We start from the raw sequence: 27114 nt of genomic DNA on the forward strand, positions 1-27114 counted from the left end.
CGCAAGGGTTCTCGGTTAAGGACGCGGAGACGGTCCTGCGACACGGGACACGATGCCAGGCGGCGAGGGGTCCCCGATCAATCTCCTCGGGCACCGTGCATCGACCACGTCTGGCGAGTGCGCGACGAACAGTGGTGACGAGGATGACGATAAAACGACGACGACGACGACGACGACGACGGGCACCGTACCGAGCACGATGACGAACGTACTCGCGGGCGACGGTCTCAGACGGAGGAAGGTCATACACGCGGCCAAAGAAACCTTCGACAAGGGTGAGTCTGCAGCTCGTCCCTCCCCTTCCCCTTTCACCGCCCCACATAGCATACACTATACACACATCGAACAGACTACATATTCTGCCATTAACCCGTTCATCGTGAAGAACCCATACATATATCACAGAAAGGTGTCACGAAATTGTCAGTTTCCATTCGATCGCATAAAATATCGCTCCCATACGTAGTATCACCGTCCAGAAAAATGACACAAACTAAAGTTGGGGTACTTCAAGCGACATTGTGCCTAGTGTCTGCTTTGTTTAATATACCAAGTGCTACGTGAATGTATCAGTGTATTTTGGGGTTAACTGACGGAATCGCATGTTATCGACTTGCGAAATTTTTCTTGTAGTGGGATATGAATTTCGAGTGACTTTTACGTTCAACGACGATCCTATTGCGTGCGTGACAAATGAATTTAGTAATTGTGTGACGTGAATGTGGTCCCTGTCGGTCGCGAAGGAAATGGGAATGTGTGTTAGACTGGCCAATAGGCAATTTTCATTTGGTGCTTTTGGCGATCGAAAGATGTCCTGTAAATCATCGATGAGTGTTCGAAGGCTCTTCGAGGAGAGGTCCCCAGGTGTAATGGTAACAGTTTACATGAGATTTAGCTTGGATATTCTGAAGCCAATGATATTTGTTTCAACCGCGTATGGCCAATAGTTTGTGAAATATTTTAATGTTCCCTGGACATTGATCGATGATTTCCTGTATATTCCAGTGAAATAGTATATTTGCTTTATGAGTTCGCAGGTTATAGATTTTGACACGAGTTCTGTGCGGTTTATTTCGTAACCGAATGGTTCGACGAGTCTTTTTGTTACCTTTCTCTCTCTAGGTGGGATGTTACGTTGGGTTTCCTCGGGTCTTTTATTATGTAATCCGGACAGAGGTAGATCGACGAAGTCATAAAGGGTTTTCAGTGATAAACATTGAACCGACCGACCAGGATATCGGTCCCTTTTGTGTGCGTGTGTGTGATTTGGCTGCGCCCGTGCATTGGCCATCACCCCCCCCCCCTTTTCTTTCTGTGGCCGAGATACACGGCAGTGTTTCTTGGATTAACGCTAGAAACTCTCCACGTAACCGTCAAAATATGATAGATTTCAGATTTCTGATTTTTTTCTACGATTACTGAAATTGTAAATGATACACGGGTGTTTCTTGTGTTCATTTTTAGACCCTCCCTCCCCCGACGCAAATAGGAGGGGTGTTAATACATTTGACACCTATGTTTGTATGTGTGTATGTGTTCCTCTATGGCTCCGTAGCTCATCAACGAGTGATCCGATTTGGTGCGTTTTTTTTAAATTTTAAAGTGTATATTAAGGGTAATAGCAATGTCTGGTCAAAATCGTTGCAATAGTTCCCAAGGTCTTCAATTTTCTTCATAATTTCCGGGGATTTAAAAAAATTTTTGATGTATCAGTTAATAAACTAGTTTCTTCCGGGTATTATACTAAAATCGTGGTTATATTGCACAGTGCGCGAAATGATTAGGCATCTTATGAATATTCTTCGATAATTTCATACACAATACTATGTTTTTTTGCTTTTTTATAATATTATCCGCCAATTTCTCAAACACCCTGTATAATCTGAACAGCCACTAATTAATTTCATTTGAGTTATTTCGGTTATATCCTTGAAATCTTAAGACTGAAGATCTTGTCGTTAGCACAAAGTGCCTTTTAATTAGAGCAATTGCGGTTCATTTTCAGTACTCTGTGTGGCAGAGTTCATACTTAATAGTTAACGTGGCTGAAACGAAATATGATCGTCTTCCGTTAGGCCGTCCTTAAAATGCACACATTCACGTCCAAACAATTTATGTGTGCGCCATTACATGGAAAAAAAACGTCTACGACTGCAGAGTGAAGTGGGGTACTTTTGACCATTCTTCACGCGAAACTTACCCTCGCAAAAACGTCGAAGCTATATGTACACACATTCCTTTTACGATGTTGTATACATTCCGGCCATCCAGCGGCGAATATCCACTTAGCACTTTGGCAACCGTCGAAGTTACCGTTTACTGGACGTTGTCCTCTATTCAGAACTCGGGACGTAACTGAAATACCATTTGTACCATAAACCGACGCAAACCGTATGTGAATTGTGGACCGCAAAATTTCGATCATACACTCTGCTGGAGATTTGATTGTTTCGAGAAAAATTGTACTTAAAACTAGAAATGTCAATGACTTGAATCAATTTCCACTAATTTAATTATTTATTTAGTTAGTTATTATAATAGTATAAATCTAACACTGCGTACGAGAGAATTAAATCAAAATCAAAATAGAAACAGTTACAGCATATACAGTGATTCACAAGTTTCGTCACGAAAAGCTATCACTTTTATTTGACCAGAGTATGTATTTACCAAAATGCGAATTTGATTTAGAAATTGCGTATTAAGCGTTGACATGTAATTGCTATTTCAGAAGTTTGTGAACAAATTTGTGAGTCACTGTAGTATACACTAAGGAATTGATCGTAATAGAGAATTTTTAATTAAACATCGACTCAAAATTTCTACTCTGTGCATACACTTTCGACTTAATACTTCACGAAGTAATCGCCCCTTCGCCGGTAGTACCATCGACAAAGTGTGACCACCCTGTATTAATCGTGGCATCGCGTTCACGTCTGGCTGCTCTCACGAGTTCGTCTGTATCCCATTCCAGCCTCAATGTAGAGGGTGTCCACTCGACTTGAACGAGCCATAGCGTTAAAACGATAAAAGATGGAAAAAACTTTCATTAGAACTAATCAAATTGTTTGGAGTGATGCACGGCCAGCAGACTCATCTTCTGAATGGTCGGGGTTTTTCGTTAATATCTTGTTAACAAAGCTTCGGAGAACCTTTTTACTTAGGAAAAAGTTGTTTCAAATCACCCCAGGAATCGCCCTTTTCAAACACTTACACGTATTTTGGGACACCGTGTATATTCTTTAATATCTTCTTCATAGCATGAACCTATTTTGAAATGAAAAAATACAGAATTGAAAACATGTCATTTTTTTTTTAAAAAAAAAGGCAATTTTTCAAGTAAAAAATACTGAAAAATATGATTTCGTTTACTGTTGTATGGTATTGGGCGTCATTTTACGAATCGCTGGCGGTACTCCTCGTGGACGTGACTGTTCTGAGCTTCTTTCATACGAAGGGGCGATCGAGACGTTTACGAATGAAGAATCTGAGGAATGTTTGCATTAGAAGTTGCACGAGGGTGCCCGCGAGTGTTTCAGGGGATGAGTGTTTCAGGGGATGAGTGTTTCAGGGGATGAGTGTTTTCCAAAGGCAGAGGAGGGTGTGGACGTGAGAAGAGGGCGGTGAAAGTAGCGAGACAAGTGACGTGAGCATACATATAGTGTGTCTAGAGTCTAGGAACATTGTAGTAGCCACAATATTCGCGAAACAATCTCAGAAATCAAGATTTTAATTACCTGGCGGACTCACATACTTCAAAAAACTTATCGATAATTGAAAATTATCGCAAAAGTTACTAGGCACAGTACCAAAAGTTGTTACAAAAGTTACTAGGTATTAGTGCAGTACGTTACTTTTCACTGGACCGAACATTTCGAATTTCGAACTCCTTACATGCGTCCAAAAATAATGGCCGCCAAATTTAAATTCGTATCATGGTTTTGCTTCGTTTTATCCAGCAGGAACCTCGACTTCCGCCGATAAAATTTTGAAAAGACGTATCGCCGCCATGACACCTTGCTAAGTGGTTAACGTTTTAACGGTAAAAAAATCCTATTTTTTGTCCAGGTTCCGCAATTTCGTTCTTTTATCGCGAAAATCAACCGTCCTGTCCAGATGCCTGGCGTAAAGTCCCATGGGGGTGGGGGGTGTAAACGCTGGTGGGTAAATCGCGTGACACGCGTTGTCGCTTACGGCTATCACGATTTTGTGGTAAATCGTCCTCTTATCGTGACAACGGGATCGAGGAATCGGTCGTTTGTCATTTCTAACGGGGAAATTGTTGCTCCCGCGAATTGAACGGTGGTTTCCGGTTTGTTCATCAGGGTGGTTCTTAAAATACGAAATCTTAAAATTATATCGGTGCACCCTGTTATTTAGTTCTCCCACCTAAAAGACGAGTGTATGTAATTTTTTTTTTGTAGTTCAGATAAAAAAAAAACGTTTCAATCTAATTCGATCTGTCTGGATATGACACACGTGTTCTACTCGTTTGACCACGGACGACCTATTCCACTTGTGTGACCAGTGCAGTCTGCTTCTACGTGTCTGACAATAATATTCTGTTCCACTTGTTCGATACCAACCGCCGTATTCTACTTATCTATATTAACATCGAGCTAATGGTCACTATACTTTTACAACTGGCATTTACAGAGTGAACTACTTTGTACACTTGTTTTCGAATATTTGTTATTTAGTTGAAAGGGACAAACACTGTGATAGTAACATGTGAAAATAATTTTTCTGGACAATCAGAAGTAAGTGAGATATTTAAGGTTTTCTCGTTAGATGGGACACACTGTATATCGCCCCCGGATAATCCGCGAATCCGGTGACCCGTTTCGGATGCGCGGGGCCTATCTTAGTGTACCACGGGGCGTTATTATTATTATTACCATATCGAGTCTATTGCGGCAGACGGTATTAATATCGAGCGAAAGTTGGACTCCGATACTCCAGGATTACGTGGAGGGGCGATGGGATTCGACGGATTTATTCCGGTCATACTGCAGATTTCAGGGCGGTTCTTCTTTTTCTCGGTAATGGGAGAAAATATGGTACCACCGGCTGTGTATCGTCTCACGGTCTACGTTTTCGAACGATTCGATATCGATGAAATATACATAACTTCCGGCTGACCTAACCCCGTTTCAGGTCGATGCTTCGTGTCAAATGGCTTCCACTTAAAGTCAACAGACTGATTACGAATGTTCGAAATGGAACCTTTTATGTTTCTGTTACTCTTTCGTTTTCTAATAGTGGTAGGCTTTCGCGCGCAAAATCACCCATTTCAAGATGGCCGCCTGACTTCGTAAATGATCTTGTATATTACGATAAAGTCTTGCACTGTTAGGAGAATGGTTAATGACGACATGAAGATTTCCGTGGGAGATAAAATGTATACGCGTACAAAATAGTAGTCGTTGTTTGTAGATTATTGTTGAAGTAACTGTATTGTTACCGCAGCCAGGCCGGAAAACACGGACCTTGTCGCACAGGGTTGTAGATTTAACCGTGAAAGTTAATTATAACGCCCGAGAGATGAGGGAGGCTTATGAGGAAAGCCGTAAACAAAGGGAAACGATTTTAGTACAGTGACCCCTAAGAGGGGCGTAACGAACCGTGACGAGAACTGATGACCATGGGATGAAAAAAAAAAAAACCGTGGACTGTCGAGCCACAATATTGGTAAAAAAATACAATGTGGCTTGTTCTACCTGACAAAGAGTCGCTGGTATCGAAGTTATATTTTCATTTAACAGCGTGACCACTGATACGACGCCACACTGGAACCGTCACGCGAGAGTTAATTGTTACTTTATAGATATTCAGAGTTATTCAATTTTTTTACATAAGTTGTATTTACTAGACTTGGGCATTATCGAAATTAACTATTTGAAAAACAATCTTCAAGATAATATATTACCTTATCTGGCTAAATGTTTTTTGAAATAATCATGTGTTAGTTTATTCGAACAGACAAACGACTTATGTATCTTCAGATCATTTCGTTATTTGGATTTCGAATGAAATAATTTATATTTTTTTTAAACTATAACAATTTCCATGTTCTAAGTTTAATGATTAATTCAATTCAATAATCTCTTATGTCGAATTATTTCTTATTTTATTCGAGTGAAGTAACTGAAATAAAAAATTCACGATTTACTCTTCGAATAACTGTTGAATATCATATACCAAGTATGAGTTGAGAAACAATTAATGGAAGACGAAGTGGAGTCAGTTGGATAGAATGATCGTGAATAAGTCGAATACTCGAGAATTCAGACTGGTCGCAACGGTTACACGCGAAAGGGGGCAAGGTCACGAAATTCCAGGCCTCAATCGACGTTTATCTATCGGTGGTACAAGTCTCTGGGGTTGAGGCTTGGTGTGCTTCTCCGCCCCACGGCTGCTCTGAATACTCCTCGCTATGACGTAAGAGGCTCCTCCAACCCGTTCTGTTGCCACCCTTCCGAAAATGAGGCGTGTTAGCATTTCAGAAACGAGATCGAGCCGTCAATAGACGAAATGGAGGCCCCTCTGGACGCTCCAGTGACTTTATCGGGTTCCAGGTCATTGATTATTTATGAAACGAACACCAAAATTACCGGATATCAATTAATATATACACACACTTTTATACACTAGGACCTTAGCCACGCTTTTTGTGTATCTCCCTGCCTTGGTCCCTTACCCTGGACAAAAACGAAACTGTCTCCAAAAGGTTACTGTGTTCTTTCTTGTTACAGTAAATCCTCGATGAGTGTTGGCTCCTCGGCATTAACAAGAGGTTCCCAGGTGTAACGCCAACTTTTTAATGAGATTCAGCACAGTGATAGAGCTTGGAATTCTGAAGTCAATGATATTTGTTTAGCATATGGCCATTAGTTTATGAAATATTTAACATTCAGTGCCGAGGAGCCTTCGAATACTCGTCGAGGATTTATCGTATACTGTATATCTTGAAAACTACAGTAGATAGAAAAAACCTTTCATCCTGAAGGGCCGAATATTAGCAAAACCGGAAAAATTACCTCCGTCTAATGAGGTGACCAAAAATGGCCGCCGAACACCGACTCGTGCCCGTTTCATGCTAATCGAATCAAAGCCCCGTCGGGTCGTGTTTACGACGAATTAGCATGGCGACATGCATCTCGTTAACGAGAAGATCGTCGCGTGTCCATCGATTATGCAAGCTATTAACGGGCCGATTTAACGGTTTATTAGCGACGTCGAGATTCCCTGCTACCGTCACCACGGCGGGAAAATTGATATCCTTCCCTGTAAAAATTTGCAGGCGTTAACGACGCGGTTTATGAGACACGACAACACGGATGGATGCTTTGAATAACAATAACACAGCTTTCTTTTTTTCTTTCTTTTTGCAGCATCCCGTCTTCTTAGACGGAAGATACCATGCACCGGCCACTTGATGACCCCCCGCCGCCTATGGATACAAAAGGTTCCAACTCAGGTGTGTAGAGACAATACCGTCAATGTCAAATGTAAGCCCGTGCTTTTTAATTAACCACGAAGTGGACTTCTCGTTCATTTCGCCTTTGTTGTGCACGATCTAAGGAAAGACATTGGTTGCGAGCTTTAGGCCCTGTTACAGATCGACACCTTATATACAGGGTGTCCCAAAAACACCGGACAATCCGCAACATACATGTTCCTCGTCCAAATACAAATCGAAAAGTCCTTTACCATTTTGTAATCTGAAGTGCCATTTTCGATATATTACTAATAAATCGAACTCCAATTAGTGAGCTACATGTACGCCCCCTGTTCAGCCTATTGGGGTTCGTTCAACTGCTAATATCTCGGAAATGGAGCTTCAGATTACAATACGGTAAAGGACTTTTCGATTTGTATTTGCACGAGTAATATGCATCTTGTGGATTGTTCCATCTTTTTGGGACACCCTGTATAATGGAACTATATAATTTATATAACGTAATAGGTACAATAACGTGGCCTATTTCGGAACCAGTGTACGTAAGATATTCTTCGCGACCGTATTACCGCGTGTAACTTCTCGAAAACGATTGCGTCCGATACAAATGTATACGATTGTTATTACGATCGTAATTGACCCAAGACCCTGTTATACCACCCGCGTGCTCCATATCCAACCAGCTCCTTCAAGATATCTCTCTTATTGCATGCATAATGTTCCCAGCGATTAAATCGTCCGACGCGCAAGTCTCTTTGGGCTTGATATTTATTCACGTTTGCCTCGCGAGCCTTAAAAGGTCACGACGACGATGCTTCTTCACAGTTGGTGATCACCCACCGTCGAGAGCTCGTTACGACCGCACAATACCGGTCGTCAACGGACGAGGAGAGTCAAAGGGCGGAGTGTCCTTTAGTGTTCCCTTTCTCGAGACCGTACACCGTAGAAAAACCACGAAAAACTAGTTTCATATTCAAACGATTTTCGCGCTATTGATAGAAACGTTCATTCACCGGTGAAATCTGTATTTTTTTTTTTTTTTTTTTTTTTTTTTTTTTTTTTTAAATTGAAGTCCCATACGTTACAAAACGATATAGATATTGAAAAAAATCTAATTTTCAGATGTTAAATATTTATTCATATTATTGTCATTTAAAGTTTGACTGGTTACAAAATCTCTGAACTTCTACAGCTCCGTTAATCAGTAAACTTACATTTTTTGAAATTGTGACATGCGTTTTTCCACAGTCACAGATATAGGTACATGCATTCGAATGGTCGGTCCACCGCGGAAATTCCTAGGCAACCGTGAATCGATACGACGCCAGCCGGCTAACCTCGCGGCGCACGGACGTCGGCACCACGCGAAACTGGGATTCTTATTTGTTCTATGTGGCCGCGTTCCCGGATAATAATCAGAATTAAATCAGCGTGGCTTGTTTACTGAGCAACATCGGTCGAAATTGGTGTCAGAGGGGGGTGCGGCTGACCGTTGTCCCGAAATTACGGTAGTTGACCCCGAACGGGCAGATCGAAGCTTCGATTTTCCGCCGTTGATGGCGGTAATTTCGATCTTCGAACAAATAGCGTCGAACCGGTACGAACGCATTGAAATTGACTTCGTTAATATTGATTTTCCTTGTTTGTCTGTGGAGGTAAAGAACCACCGTTAAACCATAACTGGACGGGAGCGTGAAGGTGCATCGAAATGCAGGAATCTATAAAGAAACCGCGAGCGTAAAGTGAAAATAAACACAAGAACCCGGAAGAATAGTGTGGGATGGGGGGGGGGGAGGATCGACGGAAGGCGGGAAGGTCGAACTTTTACTGTTGAGGGATCAGGGGATTCGCCCATTGAAATCAGTAGAATAGTAAGCTGAGCTAGAACCTTCCACTATTCCTGAATTGAGTACCGCTGACGCTTACTGCGCGCACGCGGTCCCGAGTTTCGCGCAGTTAACGCGACTTTACCGTTCACGCTGTTAGAGGACATTCCGTACAAGCGAAATTTGGCGAGTTAGCAGTCCAGTATGTAATACACAAGTCTCCGGGCGGACCATTTCATCGAGAGATGGTGAAAAATCAGATGGTGAAAGTAGATAGAAGTGGAGCATCGAGAAAGGGAAAATTAATATCCACAGATCAATAGGACGATGCGATCGTACGACGTAGGCGCGTGTGAATCGGGAAAAGTGGAGGCGGGCGCCTTTGTCCGCGGGTATAATGCATGGGCTAATTAATACGTCTTATGACATAGAGCCTATCCCTTAATTAGTCTTCCGATGGTACGGACCGAGTCGAGTCGCAGAAACGCGATTACGCAGGGGTGGGGAGACTTTATCAGCGGCTGCCAGATGGGACCGCGGTTCCACTTTTTGCACAGGACCTACCGATTTGTTTCTATTATTAAGTGCCCCCCCCCTCCCCCCAACGCTCTCTATCGATTCCCACGTCGCTCTTGCCCGCGAACTGTGTGCATCGACCGGACATGTGTAACGACTAACCTTCATAGATTCATGTTCGAGCTTAAGGGGGTTAGGCCACTTTGGACGAGTCACAGTTATAGTCGTTTTTCGGCAACTTTTTTTTTGGGGGAGGGGGATAATGAAATAACTGGAAAATTCATTGTAAAGTATTTTATTGTACAACTATCGACGGAAAGAGTCGTATGTTTTTGTTTCCTTGTAAAATGGCGGCGCTAGAACCGAGCACGCAAACATCTTTTCGAGCGACGTCCTCCACAGTGTTCAACCTCACGGTTACACCGTTTGATCTGGGGCAGAAAACTAAAGATTTTTATGTTCTACACGCGAAAAACTAAAGAAATACATACGGATTTTTGGGAATATTTAATTTTGTGGAAATGATAAGCACGTGAAGAAAAGCTACATTTCTTTCTCAGAGAAATTTGGTAGAAAAGTGTCAAGTCCGAAAAATCTATTCAAAATACAAAGCGAATCGAAATACATCGCGGTTCGTTCCGTTTCGAGCCTTGGTTGTATTTATAGGTGGAATACGGCATCTTCGATATCCGACGACGTTATTCGAAATCGTGGAATACATAATGCATCTGGGGTGCACGATATGCTTCGCCCGTCGTAAGATCGTTAAACGACGTGTCGCGTGCACGTTTGGTACACACTCGACTTCAAATGGAGGTACAGATTGTCGATATCTATTGAAACTTATCAATTCTTCGTTTCTTTCTTTTTTTCCATCGGTCTAACTGATCTGAGGATGCCTTTTTAACATTATTACATTTATAGTCAGTATTATTATCATATATTTACTGGACCGAATTGCGTACAAAAGATTTCCCGTATATCTGAGTTTTGTATACGTTATAACTCTCGTATAACGCGGTGATTGGGTTCCTAAAAATGTCTATATTACACGAGTTTGTGGTATATACGAAACTAAGAACCACACTAAATCATCGGTGTGTGTTCGAAGGCTACTCGGCACTGGACATCAAATATTTCATGAACTAATGGCCATATGCGGTCAAAACAAATATCATTGGCTTCCGAATTCCAAGCTCTTTCATTGTTGTACAGGGGTTACCTGTACAGTATTATTCAACACTATTACAAGAATTAAATTTTTTTATTTTTTTTTGCTTTGTTTTTAATACAATTTTTACTAACGTATTTGTGAGATTTTTCTGATTAAAATCACACCAAACACGGTATAATTTGAATCGTATTTACTTACTGATCATTTATGGCACTTAATATCAGTAATTCAAATTATATCGTGTTCGTTTTTGTTTTAATCAGAATATGTAGTTCCATTCAGAAATAGTACATTGTTACTAAAAATGGTGTAGATTCACCCCCTGAAGCCACGACTATTAATTTTGATACACCCTGTATACATACGAAAAAACAGGGTTAATTTCCAATAACTGACGAAAAACCACACTATTCTATACAATTTTTCGATTATGTTAAAGCGAAACCGTGTATTATACGGGGATTGCCTGTACATTATCTTCAATGTTTTCACCATATTTTTCATTTATCGCGTGATAGTATATCGTGTCTATAAATTGTTAGCCTGTATAATGTTCCGGCGATCGACTTATTCCCGTTCGATTGCGTTGGCCATCGAGAACTCTACCCGTGACGCGACCTTTTCACTCACGAGTAACTGACGTCCAGCCACAGAAAACACACGTTTATTTTCCGTTCACAACACCAGGCTATCCGCGACATTAAACGCAACACACAAGATGTGCAACAGGTGTCGTACAAAACGGATATCGTTCGACATTTAAAGTACGGTCTGTCCGGTTTTTCACCTGTCCTTCGTTTCGTTTTCCCCTAAGGGGCGAACCTCGTGTAACAGATTCAACAAATCGGAACATTTTTTTTTTATGCATATCAAATGTAAGAGCCGTTCATTTGCCAAAATGATTAAATCCACAAAAATGATCAAAGAAATTTATTTTAAATATAAAAAGTTAATGACCAATCGAGTGATTCGGGACTAAAATTCTTTACTCTATCCGACGGGTATATAACACGAAAAATGTTATGTAACATCGTGTTAAAGGTATAACAACTTATTTCTTGTTTTTCTTAGAAGTCATAACATTGCTATATAATGTGTTATGTTACATGCAGTGTAGACGCAGCTTAAGCCCCCTTAAATCGTACACCCTGTATGTTCTTAACCATAGAAATTCAAACAGACATATTTCACTTATAAAAGGGAGTGCTTGTTTTTTTTTTTGTATCTACAGTAAATCCTCGGTAACTGTTCCAAGGCTCCCCGGCACTGACCATGAGAGATCCCCAGGTGTAACCTTGACTTTTTAATAAAGCTTAGCACATGGACAGATCTTGGAATTCTGAAGTCAACGATATTTGTTAAAACCGCACATAGCCATTAGTTTATCTAATATTTAATGTTCAGTGCTGAGAAGCCTTCGAACACTCATCGAGGATTTACTGTACAATTTATCCTGTTTATAAAATGAGATCAGAGCAAAAAATATTAAATAGGGTTAATGTGATCCTGATAGGAACCTAATGGAGGTCGCGAACTCTGTTACGTCACGCCACAAACGTTCGCAACAGACCAGGTGCACAGGTACTTTCCTTAATCCTGATTCGTAAAGTGGGGTCCGGTTTTCGGTGAATTTCGTTGTCGGCTACTAGGTCAGGCATGCCATCGGGATATCGTTGCACGTGGATTGGCAATACCATGCAGTCTGTACCCGCTGTTTGGACGAGGGCCAGACGGGAACGATGTTTCCCTGGTCGTGCCAGAATTCCGGCCGGTCCCCCGTCGGTGTCTACGGCTCCACGGTTGCGCGGCGAAATAATTTTCCTTTATCAGGCCGACGACTGTGAAAAACAACACCGTGGCCTGAATTTATCCCACTCGATGTATACAGAGTGAACCACGAATCGTGATCAGTAGATATCATTAAATGTGTTCCAATGTACAGAACGAAATGTTTACAAACAAAACGCGTACAAAATGCTACATAATTCATTAAAACGTTTTTTGATACAATCAATAGGTAACGAGTTATTTTAGATAGTATATAAATCTTATTTACTCACCCTGTATATACCCACCTTGTACGAATAAAATGAACTCAGTAATAATCTGTACAATAATAAAGCCCCGTTCCACCTGACAGTAAAAAGTTTGTAATTATAAATTAAGTAGACGAGTATACTCGTCGTCAAACAAAAACCGAAAATGCCATCTTTTCATGACGATTATACTCGACATAAACATCGTTAGGGGTTGAACGATGGTGGTGCTATCAGCATCGAGCACTGCCATTAGGGATATCCGCCATTTTATTGTGTACCGATACCAATAACGACGCCCATTGAACGACCCCGTTACCGTGTGCTACAGGAATGCGACGTCGTAATGATGTTCCCGAGTGGAGCGAGCGACGAGACTTTGATGTGGCTTCTAGGTCGCCTACGGGCTGGAACCCCGGGCCTAGTTGTACACGTCCGACACCACGCCTCGTCGGATAGTTACGGATTTTACTTAACAGCCCCATTTAGCGTGTAAGTACACCGTTTATATACAGTATTAACTTGGAATAATACCCGAAAATTGGGACTGAAGCTACCGGCTGCTTACAAAGTAGCAGTGTCGATTCCAAATGTAGAATAAACGACGAACATAGAAAAAAACGAGTGAAAAAGAAAAGACATTAACAATAAAAGATTTACATACAAAGATACGAATTTCGTGTGATTTCTATAGATCGTTAAAGGCCGCCGAGGAGGTACATTTGCCAAAGACGCTGCGTCAGGAATTCGGCGGTGGTCTGAAAGAGTTCGTTGGTTCCGAGGCGAGTTGCTTCGAGGGAAGCGACGACGAAGCTCAATTCTTCACCACTCAGGAAAGGCAATCCCTGGTCCTGCACCTCCTGCACACGCTCAGAGCGGGGCCTCAGGACCTTCACAGTCTGTCCGGTCTTAAGATGGTGGAAGGACAAGCAATTATTCCAAAGTGCATTTCTTCTGGGATCATTTCCCAGGTAGCCGTGAATCTTGAATCTTTTCGGTGATCTTTTTGACGCTCCAGTGCGATTTTTAAGTGCTTCTGAATCGGTTTCGTTTCAGAAGACAAATCTTTGAGGCCATTTATCGCATTTATACACACAGTTTCGCGATTAGGAATTTTCTTTTAAAAGGAAACAATACCGATATGGTAACAAAATTTGATGACCTTTATTTATTATACATTGAAGTAAATAAAAAGAAAAATTTTGTTTCAATATTCCTGCATTGTAGGTGAGGCTAAATATGCCACGTTGTACGAATATTAAACCAAAAAATTTTCTTATTTACTTGAATGTATAATAAATAAAAGCTAGGAAGTTTGTTTGCCATATCTTTTTTGCTTTCTCTTAAAAAAATGTCTAAATTTGTATCACCTTTTTTCGGGCCGCTATAGAGGAAAGGGGCCTTAAGTCGGTTTGTTCACGTGATTAAGATAATTTTTCGTTCTTAATAGAAGAATTGGTTTCCTTCCGTTAAATAACAGGTCTTCCCTCTTCACGAATTGCCTGCGTTGGAGAAGCTGCAACGGACATGGGTCCGTGCGTTTCTCAGCCCTCAACCATTGGACGATATTTGTAAATACTTCGGAGTAAAGATTACAATGTATTTCGCGTGGCTCGGCCATTACACCACCGCTTTGATCGTTCCAGCTGCAGTGGGTGCCATATATTGGGTAACTGGATCTAATTATTTTTTATTTTTAGGCTAGACCTCTTTGTCGTACGTAGACATTCAAAAATGTTTCATGCAAAGTTTCTCAATTCATCATTCGCAAATTCACGGTCTGTGGTTACCAGTTGTAAACCATGCAAAATTTAATTGTTCACGCTCAATCGAGACGGTACCGAGTTGCGCGCAGTTAACGCGACTTTACGGTATCTCGATGCTTGAGCAAAATTTCGGATAGTTCTAAATAAAATTCAGCTCCGAAATGTACGTAATCAGTGTCTGATACGAATATCTCAGCGTATCCTGTGAAGGGAATCACGAAGAAATTGGCAAATACATCGGGGACTGACAGTATGAAAAAATTCGTCAACAGGTCGGCATCATCGGCAGGAATCAAGCGGTGGAAGACGTGGCCTACGTTCTGTTTTCCGTCTTCAACGTGATCTGGGCCACCGTTTATCTGGAGACCTGGAAGCGACGAGGCGCCGAATTGGCCTACAGGTGGGGCACCTTGGATCAGAGAGATGACCTACTTGTCGAGCCCAGACCTTTATTCACGGTAAGCTGTAACGAATCGATCACATTTTCTTCTCTTTATTCCTTTGTTCCATCCTCTGTCTGTTGTTCACACCGTGACCAGGGCACCTTGGAGATCTCACCTGTGACAGGACGACTGGAGCCAACTTACCCGAGATGGAAGAGAAACATATTCCGGTACTTCGTCAGCGTACCGATCATCGCGGCGTGCTTATTCTTTGTTTTCATCGTGATGATCCTGAGCTTCCAGATACAGGTACGGACACGCCCCCCTATGGACCTATTAGTTACAGCCTGTACCGTCGAGTTTGATCCCGTAATTTAATAAATGTCTCGCGCACCGTTGTGATTTATCGTTTCGCGTATCGACCGCCATATTGCTCGATGAAAAGCTACCTCCATGGTAAAATATTGAATAAAATAATTTAACATTCACGAGCGCTCGCCTAAGGTTAAAGAAAACTAAGAGGTGGTTGCACCAGTAAATGAACATTATATATAAAAACGAGTAAATTAAGTTATTAAAATAAGCAAATGATTGAATATTGAGCTGGTCGAATTCCTTGTTTCAACAGCTTTCAAGTATTTGGAATAAAAATTATGATATCGTGATTCGGGCCATAAACAGTTAAAGAAATAGTCTGATTGTAATTTATGACAACTGAAGCGTCGGAATATCAAATCGTAGTGTTGAATATTCAACTCGTTTGGTCGTGAATAAAAAAGCAGCAGGGATATTTCTACTAATTTTGATGTCTGGGCACGGTGCCCGATTTTCCCGGTAAGTCGCGGCGGCAACGAAAAAAGCCCTAAAATTTAGCACAGAACCCCGAAGCACACGTTTTTGCATTGTCGACAGAGAACAAGCGACACCGAAGAAATCTCGCGCAAAAAGGTGTCGAACTTTTTGGCAATTGCAGTGTCGGTTGAATGGAGGCCAGTTGGCCCCCGAGATCGATTTATCATTACGACAACGGCGGAAGTAATAACATCGAGTTTCACTCCGGAATAACTTCGAGAGCAACGCGTATGAGTATTCAAGTATTCGGTGTGTTCGAATTTTTTTTTATATATTTTTTCACACTATATTTTAAATCTGAATCTACGTCAGAAAGTTTCTGTTACTCAAATACTATTTGAATTACTTGAAGTATTCGAATACCTCGAATAAATTATTCGAATAGTCCGAATAACCAAACACTTACAATACTAGTCCTTATCCCTATGCTACTTTTTCCCCCAACAGAATCTGAGTTTGTTCGTTGGCGTACATATTCGTTTGCGTATTCTGTGACTCAATGCATACGTTCCATCATTTTATTATGTCAATCGATCCGTATCACTCTGATAGACACTTTAATTCAATTTCCCGATAATTTAATTCCGCGATAGAATACGCAACGAACAAGACAGCTGATCGATTGGATCTCGTGATTTTCATCACGTTCGTCAATGGAAATTATTAACTTCACCGACACGAAATCAGGTCCGTCGATAGCAAATTTCAAATACGCGAACGACAATAAGTAATCGTTTGTAAAAAGGTTTTTTTACTCCTAATTCTATCAAATATTTCTAGAGGGTTTATTATTCATCAGAGTTAAAAAAAAATTAGATTTTATTATGTATAATAGCACTATAATGGGAATTATTATACGGAACTGTGATAAAAGTAAAAAAAGAGTTGCGCAACCCATTCGCGCAGTTATCGAGACTTTACTTGTATTTTCGAATGTTCGCAGGACTGGTGGGACGCTCGACTGGAATCCGGGGGATACGGGTTCTGGCTGAGCTACGTGCCAAAAGTTTTACTCGCCGTGGTGATAGCTTTAATGGACGAGGCTTACTTTAAGGTCGCCGTATGGTTGAACGACATAGGTACGTATAGACGGATAGGGGAACGGTCCCACTGATTCACCTGTAGTCCCTGTCTACTTTGTCTTTGACACCCGATGATCGTTCTCGATGCGAATCGAGGGACATACGTTTACCAATTCTCTCCTCCCCCGCATCGACTCTTGTTGTTATATATATTTATATATAATATTATATCACCGAGACACTGTGCACGTATAATTTAGTTTCCAAGTGCCTAGCATATACTTACTCTATCTTCGAATCTTTTCACGGCTTAGCTTTCTTCTAGAGAGTAATAACTATTACCCCGAACTCTACTCGTCCCCGATATTAACATTGGCAGGTGTCGATCGACACGGCGAACGATTTTCTGTTCCATATCCTAACCTTTATTAACCCTTCCACCAGCAAGTTGTGGTTAAAGGATACAAATCATCCCAGAGACTTCTCACACGTACCACTGCACTCTCCACATTCTGTTCTCTTCGTCTTCGACTATTATTTTCCGTTTAAGTCTCATTTCGTTCTTCCCCTCTTTACATTCTGTTTTAAGTATTCTTACATATCGGAGACCAGTCACGTTTACAAGTAGATAGTATTTGTGATTTTTGTGTGTTGGACGCAGAAAACTATCGGCTAGACACCGAGTACGAGAATCATCTGATCTACAAAGTGGCACTGGTAATAAGAGAACACTCCATTTACCACGATTAGATTGTGTGTCTCTGTGTCTGTCTGTCTGTATGTGTGCGTGCGTGCGTGCGTGTGTGTGTTTCTGTTGTGCTAGCTATCGTTTTCGCAGCTGTCCTCCTCTAACCGATCTGCCGCGTCTGCCTTCTTTCGGAGTTTTGTGACCGTTAGAAGGTTTCAAAATTTGTCCGTACATGTTTGATTATGTTTCAAGATAACACAGTATAATTTGTATGCAATTATCTTGACAACTATCTTGTCTTGCTTATGTTGCAACTATCTAATTAAAATAACAATAAAGATAATTCCATAAACATTATACTGTGTTATCTTAAAACATAACCAAACATGTTTACAAAATTTTAAAGCTCCCTATAATAACCTAACCATGTTTCGTTTCATAAATCCTCTTAAGGTGCGTATCCACTTGTTGCGTATCATCGTTCTGTATCACTGTGGACGGACAAGCGCTGCATCGTTGCGTATGAAAATGTATCGTATGGTGATACGATACTATGATACGCAACGGTGATACGACACGACGATACGCAACAAATGGATACGCGCCTTAAGATTGCCGGCTCTGAATGGGAATACCCCCATTAAGGTATTTCACGGTAGAGTCGCAGGAAACGTTAGAAAATAATGAATTCGATCGTACATTTAGAGGTGGACCCTTATGTGTTAGTAGTAAAAATTAGAGCTCAGACGCTTTTTCGTGTCAGTATTTTGAAAGTGAAAGTGTCTGCTCTGGCTGTCTCTGTCGCTGCATGGAAATTCTATTCTCTTTCTCGAGAATACTTTCTGCTTGCGCTTTCGTCGGATTCGACGTATGTCCGTAAAACGTGTTTTCCGTGTGTTTCTCGCTTATGCGCGTCCTGCACGCGCGCTCGTTCGTTAGTGTTATGTGTGTTAATCCACCTACGACAGATAGAAAGTATACAGAAGAGAACTATGTATTTCAGTTTCAGTTTGTAAACTCCTTCCTATCGCTATTTTACATCGCCTTCTACCTACAGGATCAAGAGAGACTGAAAGAGGTAAGGGCCCCTTTATTTCCCGTTTCTTCCCTGTACTTCTATTGTATTTCACTTTCTGGTAACTCTTCTTCGATGGGCTAACGTGGCAGCCAACACGATACGATAAAACGTATGTCGAGCTTCTAAAAAATTGTTCTTCTTGACATTGCATTCGTCTGTATTGAATTTCTCTTTCTATCGTTGAATATCGAATTACTAACAAGATGGCGTCTTTTTCGTCTCATGGAAGTATCGTTGAAAATAATAAAAATCAGATCCAAATTGGCACATGACGCCTTGCAGATGGCTTAAAGGCGCCTCAGGCGTAAAATAGCCGTAAAATGGGCGTTTTCAAGGAGTCATGTGCTATCTGGGATTACGAAATACAGGAAGGAAAGTCATTTTTAGTTGTGTACTTGTTATTTCGTTGAGAAAACGTTGCGTTGGCCCCTCAAGAACGACCGTAGACACACACGTTTATCGATATTAGACTTTACTACTTGATAGATCGAGTGTTTGTCGATTTTGAATTCTTGAGAAATCTTATCTGTCTGTCTCTATTTTCTTTTTAGTAGCTAGATCTACGGTTAGTAGCCTTTTAATGAGAAAACAATGCGAACAAGGCCTTATTTGCATAAACAAATATCAATTATAATTAATAGTAAGTGTACTGTGAACGAACTGAATCCCTGTCGAACACATATATTCCAAGATGGCCGCCTTCCAGGGTACACTTTCTTATCTTCCCACGCGGTCTATAGGTTAAGTAAACGTAGAAAGAAAACGTATCCTATTAAGTGAAAGAAATGTTCTTAACAACGTGATCAAACGATACGAAAGGAAAGTATTATGTAAATTTCATATTTAACTGATACAAATAATACCCTATCGTTTTTTCCTAATTTCCCGATTCTCCCTGACGGCAACTGACACTGACAAGAGTGGTTAAGTTGGTGTCAGAACCCGATTTTCTTGTAACTTTGCAGACGAGTAGGGAGTCTCGAGTTATTAACTGTGGTGCATTAATTTTCGGTGTAAATTCATATTTAGTGCAAAATATTACCCCTTGCAGAGGATCCCCAGTCCGAGCATTCCATATATTTAGACACTTGATTGTATATTTTATTACAAAAAAAGTGTTTGCTCCTCTCCCTCAACCAAGGGGGCCCTCGAAGGTGTGATAACCTCGGGCCCAGAGGTGGGATTCAAATAACTCAACAACCGGTTCGCAACATCAGCGTCAACTGCAAAAATGAAAACAGCAAATTTATAATGAAAATTTCTGAAATTTGATGAAATAACCACGTAAATATGATTACAAATATCATTTTGACAGCCAGTTTGGCGAAATTACAAAATTTTTAGTAAACGATTCTACCGAACCGGCTGAATCGCACCACTGCCCGGGCCCCAAGGATCCTTAATCCGGACTTGCGTAGTACCGATGTGTTTCCTCCTATATCGTTTCAGCAATTGGCCGCTCTGTTGATCGCCCGTCAGGTGATCGGCAACTTGAAGGAGTCCGCGGTCCCATATGTGATCGAACAGTTACGACTGGCGCGTTTGAGCTTCGAGCTGTTCGGTGCGCTGAGCCCAAGCGATGCGACACGACCACCACCTGGCGAAGAAACTGAGAACAAGCCCGGGAAGGAGACCGAGGAAAAGAGCGAGCGTGCCGCCGAGACCGGGAAAACGAAGCAACCGAGAAACGTCAGCCAAGCTGAGCTGGAAAGTTCCCTCTACAGAGTAGGGCATCCCACTAATTCTCTACTTAGTGACGTTACGTTCAAGGTTTGGTCTAGATTTAGCTAATTTTTCTTTCATTTCTGACGCACGTCGCCGCGAGATCCACGCCGCGAACGGGACGGCGCTGGCGAATCTGTCGGGCAAAACGGAAAGTAATCGAGAGGGCTGTTATGCTGCGTCGACACTCCGGGTTGGTGGGGTGCAAAAGTTTATCGGGACAGAACTGGTTTTATTTTTTTTAAATAATTTTATAAATAAATTGTGGGATGTTCGATTACGATTTCGATTCATCGGAAGATCGATATTACACTAACGGCCAAAAATATGGGACAGAGTCTGATAATCAAAGAAAATGGAAAATATTCTACAAGAAATTAACGAACGTATTAAAATTGATGGGAAATGATTTCTATACATTCAATATTTTCAATAACTACATGGGGCTAGAAATACCCTTTAACAAATTCAAATGATCGACTGTTTCCCGCCAACCCGATGCAGAATTTAATTTAACTAAAATTTCAAGACATTTTAATATTTCGAACTTTTAAGAAAATATTGATAGAATTGGTTTGAATTTAAATCCGGGCGAATATTTTTCATATAGATCACTAACGCCGTGACGTTCGAACATTATCACACCATCGATTCTCATCCATCCTCTCACCTCGTTGTCTCCTTCCATAACCCATGGCTTGCGTATATAATATGTTCTTTTTCTTTCGTTCCGTCCGAGTAACTCCACGATCCCTCGCGAATCCGTTCCCAAAGCGACACACACGCACGTCGAGGAGAACGGACCCTGTACGCGGACATGTACCAGCCAATTGAATGTTTGTCCAGTGTTGTCTGATCGGTTCTGTTTGCAGAATTTTAATGATTTCTTTTCCCGTTTTCCACCGATTCCGTCGACGATGCGCAGATATCCACCAAAAAGGTAATGTCACCGCTCATCCTATCATTAACTACCTTAACCCTTTCAATTAATGACTCACTGACTGTTTTGTCAATGGTCTTAGTGTTTAGCATACGGTGGACTACCTGCAGGCTGTATATGAAATTTTCATGACTCGTTCTAGTGAACGAATCTTTGGATTCTATAGGTTCTTAGAATACTTTGGATCCTTGGGTTCTTTGGGTTCTTTGGGTTCTTTGGGTCCTTTGGATTGTTTGGATCCTTTGGATTCCTTGAATTCTATGAATTCCGTATAATACCAGCAAAGATATCACGACCGAGTAACTGAAAGGGTTGAATTCGAAAATCACAGCTTGTCACACTGATTCCATGTTAAGCGCTCTAGCTTCTTTTGTTTTGTTTGACGAGCATAGTAACCCTTGCACCACCTGCGCTAGATACACTATATATACACACATGATAGACAATGTATCGCTGAATATAACCCCTCAATATTTATAATATTTACCGTTGCCGTTTTGTTATCCAATTTCTGATGTAACCCAGACTTACTGGATCTGTTCTACAATTCATCATCGAAACCATACTCTTTCTATCTCTTTCGAAAATAATGAACCAGCAACGATACTCTCAATATATACTGTTTCGTACAATAAATATATTGTATTCTAACATTCTCTTTTAAGGAAGAATATACTTCTGACGATAATCCAGTAAATCATCGGTTAGTGTCCGAAGGCTCCTTGGGCACTGAACATTAAATATTTCATAAACTAATGACCATATGCGGTTGAAACATATATCATTGACTTCAAAATTTCAAGCTCTATCACTCTGCTAAACCTCATTAAAAAGTCATCGTTATACCGGGGGACTTCTCCTTTGTCAGATGCCGAGGAACCTTCGAACACTCATCGATGACTTACTGTACGACGGAATAATTCGAAGAAATTCACGAGTAATCCTTTCTGTATCTCGCAGTACGATGGAGCATTCTCGGAGCATCTGGAAATGCTGGCGCAACTCGGTTACGTATGCCTGTTCTCCTCTGCGTTCCCGTTGGCCGCCATGGCGGCGTTGCTGGGCAATCTGCTCGAGCTTCGTGGCGATGCCTTCAAGCTTTGCTTCGTTCTCCAACGGCCGTTCGGACGGAGGGTCTCCAACATCGGGACTTGGCAAGTGAGTAACCGAATAATATAGTAAAACTTTGATTAGTACCCGAAAAATGGGGCTGGAGCTCGGGTGCTTACGAAGTAGGAGAATCGATTCTAAATATAGAATCAACGTCGGACATAAAAAAGGACACCAAGTGAAAAAGGAAAGGGTACCTATATTGTGACCGGATGCTTCCACTGTAGATAGAATATATGACATTCCACTCACATCGAATATATGAAATTCCTCCTCGTCACGCGCCTTTGTTTCACGAGGCTACCTTGGAACTCTGTTCGTTCGATTCCACAGAACGCCATGGAAGCAATGGGACTGGTCGCCATTTTGGTGAACTGCGCGTTGATCGGACTGAGCGGACAGGTGCAACGGATGTTCCCGGAGATGTCAGCAACCCAGACGATCCTCTTGATCGTCGCGCTAGAGCATATCATGCTGGCGATACGATTCATCATAATCTGCGCGATACCGGACATACCCCACTGGGTGGCCACCGAAATGGCCAAGGTCGAGTTCCTGAGACGTGAGGCGGTCAGACGTTTGTCGTCGACCCCGTCCCCGGAACAACAACCGTCTACAGTAATAGGTAAGTGGTATTCACACTTGGTGGACACATTTTTCTTCCAAAGTCCTCAGAAGACGGGACGCGGTAGTTTTTAATCCACTGACTGATAATAAGAACTACTACTAAAATGACTCACCTTGTCAAATTGTATCCACCTGATGCATCCCTTAAAATGGTACATAATTCATTAAAACGTTTCTTGATACAACCAACGTATTGGTCAGACCAATATAATGGGATCATAACATGAATAACTTTTAGTAGAAATTAATTATCCTAAACGGTATAGACGAGGGTTAATATAATCTTTTTTTTTTTCATTTATTCTGTAACATTCTTTCCACTTCAAAAGAAATCTGCTCCAGAACCCGATCGCCACTATCTCGTTCCTCCCTTCCTACCGTCTATTAATTTCGCTCGAACTCAGGGAGATTCGTGGTGAGTCCAGCAGACGGTGAGAGCGAAGAACAGCAACTGCTGTCCGAGCAAACCGATGACGCTACTTCACCCAGCCTACCGGAGATACCAAATCTGGCGTCGACCACGCAGACGCCTAGCAGCCCGCCAACGCCGAGCGCGACCTCTGTACCGAGGATCTCGAAACCGTCGTCCGCCGCCCAGACACCGGGCAGCGTGGGCAGCAGTGACCTGGTCGCCCCTTTTCTAACCGAGAACAACATGGGCAGCATTCGCGATCTTCACAATTTACCTAGGTGTTCCATTCCCGGCGGTGAACGAGGTTCGACTCTACGTCCTTGTATTTTTTTCATCCTTTTAAAGATGGCTATGAAATTTCGCAAAAGATCCCATCACCGACGAGGTATAAGAATAGACTTTTCATCTTATGAGAATTGGTCACCCACCTAAACTGTAGTACCGATACCTTAAAAAGGTACTTAAAAGGTACTGGAACGGTGAGTCTGCGGTGGGTAGCGACACTAAAATACGTTGAAAAAATACATTGGATGAAGTCTACTCCTATATAGGTCTGTGATACCATCGAGATCCTAGTTCACATCACACGTTCGAGTTCATGAGTTTCGGTCGATAAGAAAAGTTTCTCTTAAAAACTAAGTTTCTCTAAGCTGTCGGTAAAGTTTCCGTTCGGACCGCCCCGGTCATTGGTTACCGACACAGTACTTTTGACCTAAGTCTTGCAGAATTTTCAATAAATTCCTTGCAAAATTTTCCAGACATTCGTAAACTGTCGCACCGCTTAACATATTATGTCTGCTTCGACGTTGCCATATTTGACTGCAGAACTTCCTAAGACTAATATGAAACGGTTGGATTAAATTTTCTAACCTTAAATTCTTTGACCGGAAGTCTGTGAACTCAAGTGTAATTTTATTAGAGAATATTTTCTGTCGACGGTGGTGCAAGTAACGTGTATCAAACGAATAAAGGAAATTATTGTTATCGTCTTACGGTCACAGGTAGACGTTCAAGAGAGTGGCCGCCCGGTGAGCCAGAAGCGTCAGGCGGCGCGGACCATTACAGTCATCATTTAACAATCGGGCCTCATGGGGGCGCGGACTGGGTTCGAAGATTGGGTCTCGATCATCCGGGCCGAAAGTCCAGCGATTCTGAGATCAGCGAAGCCGGTACAGTCAGTGGAAGTGGTGACGAGCTGCTGCATCTTCACCGTTCCACCGACTGCATCGTCTCGAAGGATCTCGCTTCGTCGTCGGACAGCGACCTCCTTAGGTCTGTATATTACCACATTGACTGCCATGTTACCCAACTATGACTGACAAGTGCATTGCAAAAACGCTGGATTATGTTAAATACCGTTGCAAAATTTTCAGTAAAATTAATATAACCGTATAATTTCAAACAAGACCAACACCCTCTATTAACTAAACGCGTATATTCTCGACGATTTATGAAATAAAATATGCCTGACCATCTATGGCCCTTTTCACTGTGATAGTCAACGCGTTAAGTCATCTATGTCATGGTAGTCGAAATTAGAGCGTTAACGATCAGAAGAATAGAAAATGCAAATATCTTCTACAGATCGGCCCCGCCGTCGGCGATGGTGCACAGAAATCAGAAGTTCCGTTTCTCCCCGGAGAGGGAGAAAGAACGCGAAAAAGCGGAGAAACAACAACACCAACATCATCATCATCATCATCGGGAGAGTCACGATCACAGACAGCAGCAGTCGTCCCATTATTCGGAGAAGGACAAAGATTCGAGTGGCCTATCCGACTCGAGTAAGACGAGCCAGGACGAGGAGAAGCCGAACAAAGAGGACCGGGAGGCGAAGAAGACACGGGTGAAGCAGAGTCTAATGAAGAGGGCCAGATCCGTCGCCATTTTCTCGTTGAAGCTCAAGGAACGAAGAGCGAGGGAAGCGGAACTGAAGGCCAAGGAGGCGGAAAAGGAGGCCAGATGGCAGCAGCCCCAGTCCTGCGTCGGCGGCGAGCTCTCCTGCATACCCATAGAGAAGCTTATATCCGTGGATGACATCGCAGCCATGGAACTACGCAGACTTAACCATTAGCCGCTTGTCGTTTCAGTTTCGTTTCACACGCTACGTAGAAACATTCGTCTACGCCGGTGATACTCGCTACGGAACGAATGGTTGCTCTTTCGTCGCTCAGCTCTTGGATCTCAGGAGAAAACAAACGACGCAGACCATAAAATGAAATCATACGAACCAGTTGTTGACGATCAAATTGCAGTCGAAATGGGTACGAAATGTAACAGGCAGTTTTTTAACATGTTGCCTGCCGGGGTCCGTTATCTCGTAAAAATTCTTAATTTTCTAGGATTATTTCTTGACTCCTATCGGCCGTCCATGTATCAGAACTGTATTCAGTATCCCACGTTGACGCATCAACTCGTCTTCGTAAGTCTTTTTTGCTTTGTTTAACATTCTAACCTATACTTCATTCACCCGTTATTACTGAGAATTCGTGCTACGAAATATGAAATAGTCTTCTTTAGTTCTAAATTATTTCCAAACATTCGCCGAAATTCAATTAATTTTGCAAAAAGGATCCGGTGAAACTACGGTACAAAAAGTTTGTAGTAGCCAAAATTTGACGATATTCTATTTGATATATTCTTAATTTCAAACATGAAGTTGTAACATCCGCACAAATCTGACGTGGTACTCCATGCTTGAATACCAGTCTCCTTATTATCAGACTATTCACCGATCCACTTGCGGACGAAACAAAATTTTCAATTGGAATTTAAACGTCAGATGTAACGAGAAACTTGCTCAAACGGTGGAAAGTTTACCGACAGTGCCAAACAGCTCAGTCGTTAAAGTTGCACCACTATTAAATCTACAACTAAACCGGAAATAAATGATGTTCGATACAAAATTCTACCAAACCACGGGTATTAAATTCTATACGGTGCGATCAGCATGAACATCGTGAGCATCGTGAGATAAATAGACGAGCGACGAAACGAAAAATGTTTCGTTCGAACGGAATTCTTTTCTACGAATTTGTACAGAGATATTTCGAGTGAGTATCACTCGCGTACGCGAATCGCGCGCAACAGACGGCTCGCGAGAGAACCCCCACGAAGGCACCGAAGAACACGTTGGCTATGATCGAACGGTTTTCTTACGGCGACGCAAAGAACACCGAATGGAAGGAGGAACAATGAAACGGCGCACAAAAAGTAAATTTGAGTCTATAAATTTTAGACGACGTTCTTATAGAAAACCAGTTTAACGTATCATCCTTAAAGGTCACAATTTTGGTAGATTAGTCGATACCTTGGGGTATCGTGTAGTCCGTAAAACCTCCGAGAAAACGATTCGTTGTCATCGGTGTTACACGATCGATTGTTTTCGACTTCCTTGGAATTTGTGAAACGTGGGACAGAAAACCCGAACCGAAATAATTCGATGGTTTTGCACGACGCACTGGATTTGCAGTTTTAAATTCGATCGGTTTATTATCTCC

The 27114-nt window shown here is 41.8% G+C and overlaps 1 protein-coding gene across 1 annotated transcript; it reads left to right on the forward strand.

The window, feature by feature from the left end:
- Positions 1–52: 52 nt before the first annotated feature.
- On the forward strand, positions 53–25740 carry LOC107192574 (anoctamin-8). Its single transcript, XM_015581869.1, has 17 exons — positions 53–275; positions 7395–7480; positions 13346–13506; positions 13709–13985; positions 14495–14683; positions 15053–15238; positions 15320–15472; positions 16959–17094; positions 17699–17754; positions 18729–18803; positions 20253–20573; positions 21451–21465; positions 22426–22623; positions 22909–23200; positions 23607–23918; positions 24616–24886; positions 25199–25740. The coding sequence occupies exons 1-17, from the start codon at positions 53–55 to the stop codon at positions 25686–25688; spliced, it is 3441 nt and encodes a 1146-aa protein (XP_015437355.1). The 3' UTR covers positions 25689–25740.
- Positions 25741–27114: the final 1374 nt, after the last annotated feature.

This window comes from Dufourea novaeangliae, unplaced genomic scaffold (assembly GCF_001272555.1).
Source record: "Dufourea novaeangliae isolate 0120121106 unplaced genomic scaffold, ASM127255v1 scaffold7, whole genome shotgun sequence".
Taxonomy (NCBI): domain Eukaryota; kingdom Metazoa; phylum Arthropoda; class Insecta; order Hymenoptera; family Halictidae; genus Dufourea; species Dufourea novaeangliae.